We start from the raw sequence: 944 nt of genomic DNA, 5'->3' as shown, positions 1-944 counted from the left end.
ATCATGCCAATTGCCCCCCTGCATACCAATTGAACTATTACTGTGTGAGATATTAATGAAACTTTCTTCTTTGCCCCCCCAGGTGAGAAGCCCTATCACTGCAACTGGGAGGGCTGCGGCTGGAAATTCGCCAGATCCGATGAACTGACTCGCCACTTCCGCAAACACACCGGCCACCGGCCGTTCCAGTGCCACCTGTGTGAGAGGGCATTCTCCCGCTCCGACCACCTGGCTCTGCACATGAAGAGGCACATGTAACAGAGACTCTCTACGGAACACCTGCGCCACACAGAGACTCTCTACAGAACACCTGTACTACAGAGACCCTCTATAGAACACCTGTGCCGCACTGGGATTCTCTACGGGACACCTGCGCCACACAGAGACTCTCTACGGGACACCTGCGGCACACAGACTCTCTACGGGACACCTGCGGCACACAGACTCTTTTTTTGCTGAGCTGAAGGGGTTAAGCTACTTTTTAACACTCTTCATTATACTGTAAGAGTTTAGAAAGCCATTTGGGGGGAGGGGTGGAGGCCTCCAAAAGTATTGTGGGCTAATGTTGTTGTTTTTTTTATTTTTTATTAAAGTTTTCCAAGAAGAAGAAACTGCTCTTAATTAAAAGTGCAATTAGTGGAGGGCGGCTGTCTGGCTGCGGCACGGCGCCACCTGCTGCTCACATTGGGACATTGTCAGAAACTATTATTTAAAACAAACAAACTTTGGCCTGTACATGGCATTTATTTTGGCCCAATTGCAAGGTCTCTTTTTCTTTTATTTTAACCTTTTTTTTTTTTTGTATAATGTTATTTTTATGACTCTGATCAGCTGTCACTTTTTTTTTTCCCTTTGGAAGGGAGATAAGATCAGGTACTGTTGGCACTGCCTCCCTATATACAGTTTTTGTAAATATTTGTACAATAAAAACCATATTTGTCCAG

The 944-nt window shown here is 45.6% G+C and overlaps 1 protein-coding gene across 1 annotated transcript in view; it reads left to right on the top strand.

Moving 5' to 3' along the window:
* The window catches only part of LOC108799879 (Krueppel-like factor 4), a 4,052-nt gene extending 3,730 nt beyond the window's left edge, over window positions 1-322 (top strand). The window contains exon 3 of the mRNA XM_018571813.1: window positions 83-322. Coding sequence (XP_018427315.1) covers window positions 83-258 — 176 coding nt within the window. The 3' untranslated portion in view covers window positions 259-322. The remainder of the gene's footprint in view (window positions 1-82) is intronic.
* Window positions 323-944: the final 622 nt, after the last annotated feature.

The sequence above is a fragment of the Nanorana parkeri genome, unplaced genomic scaffold (assembly GCF_000935625.1).
Source record: "Nanorana parkeri isolate BGI_ZX_2015 unplaced genomic scaffold, ASM93562v1 scaffold1844, whole genome shotgun sequence".
In the NCBI taxonomy this organism is placed as follows: Eukaryota; Metazoa; Chordata; class Amphibia; order Anura; family Dicroglossidae; genus Nanorana; species Nanorana parkeri.
This window is presented reverse-complemented; position numbering and strand designations above follow the sequence as displayed.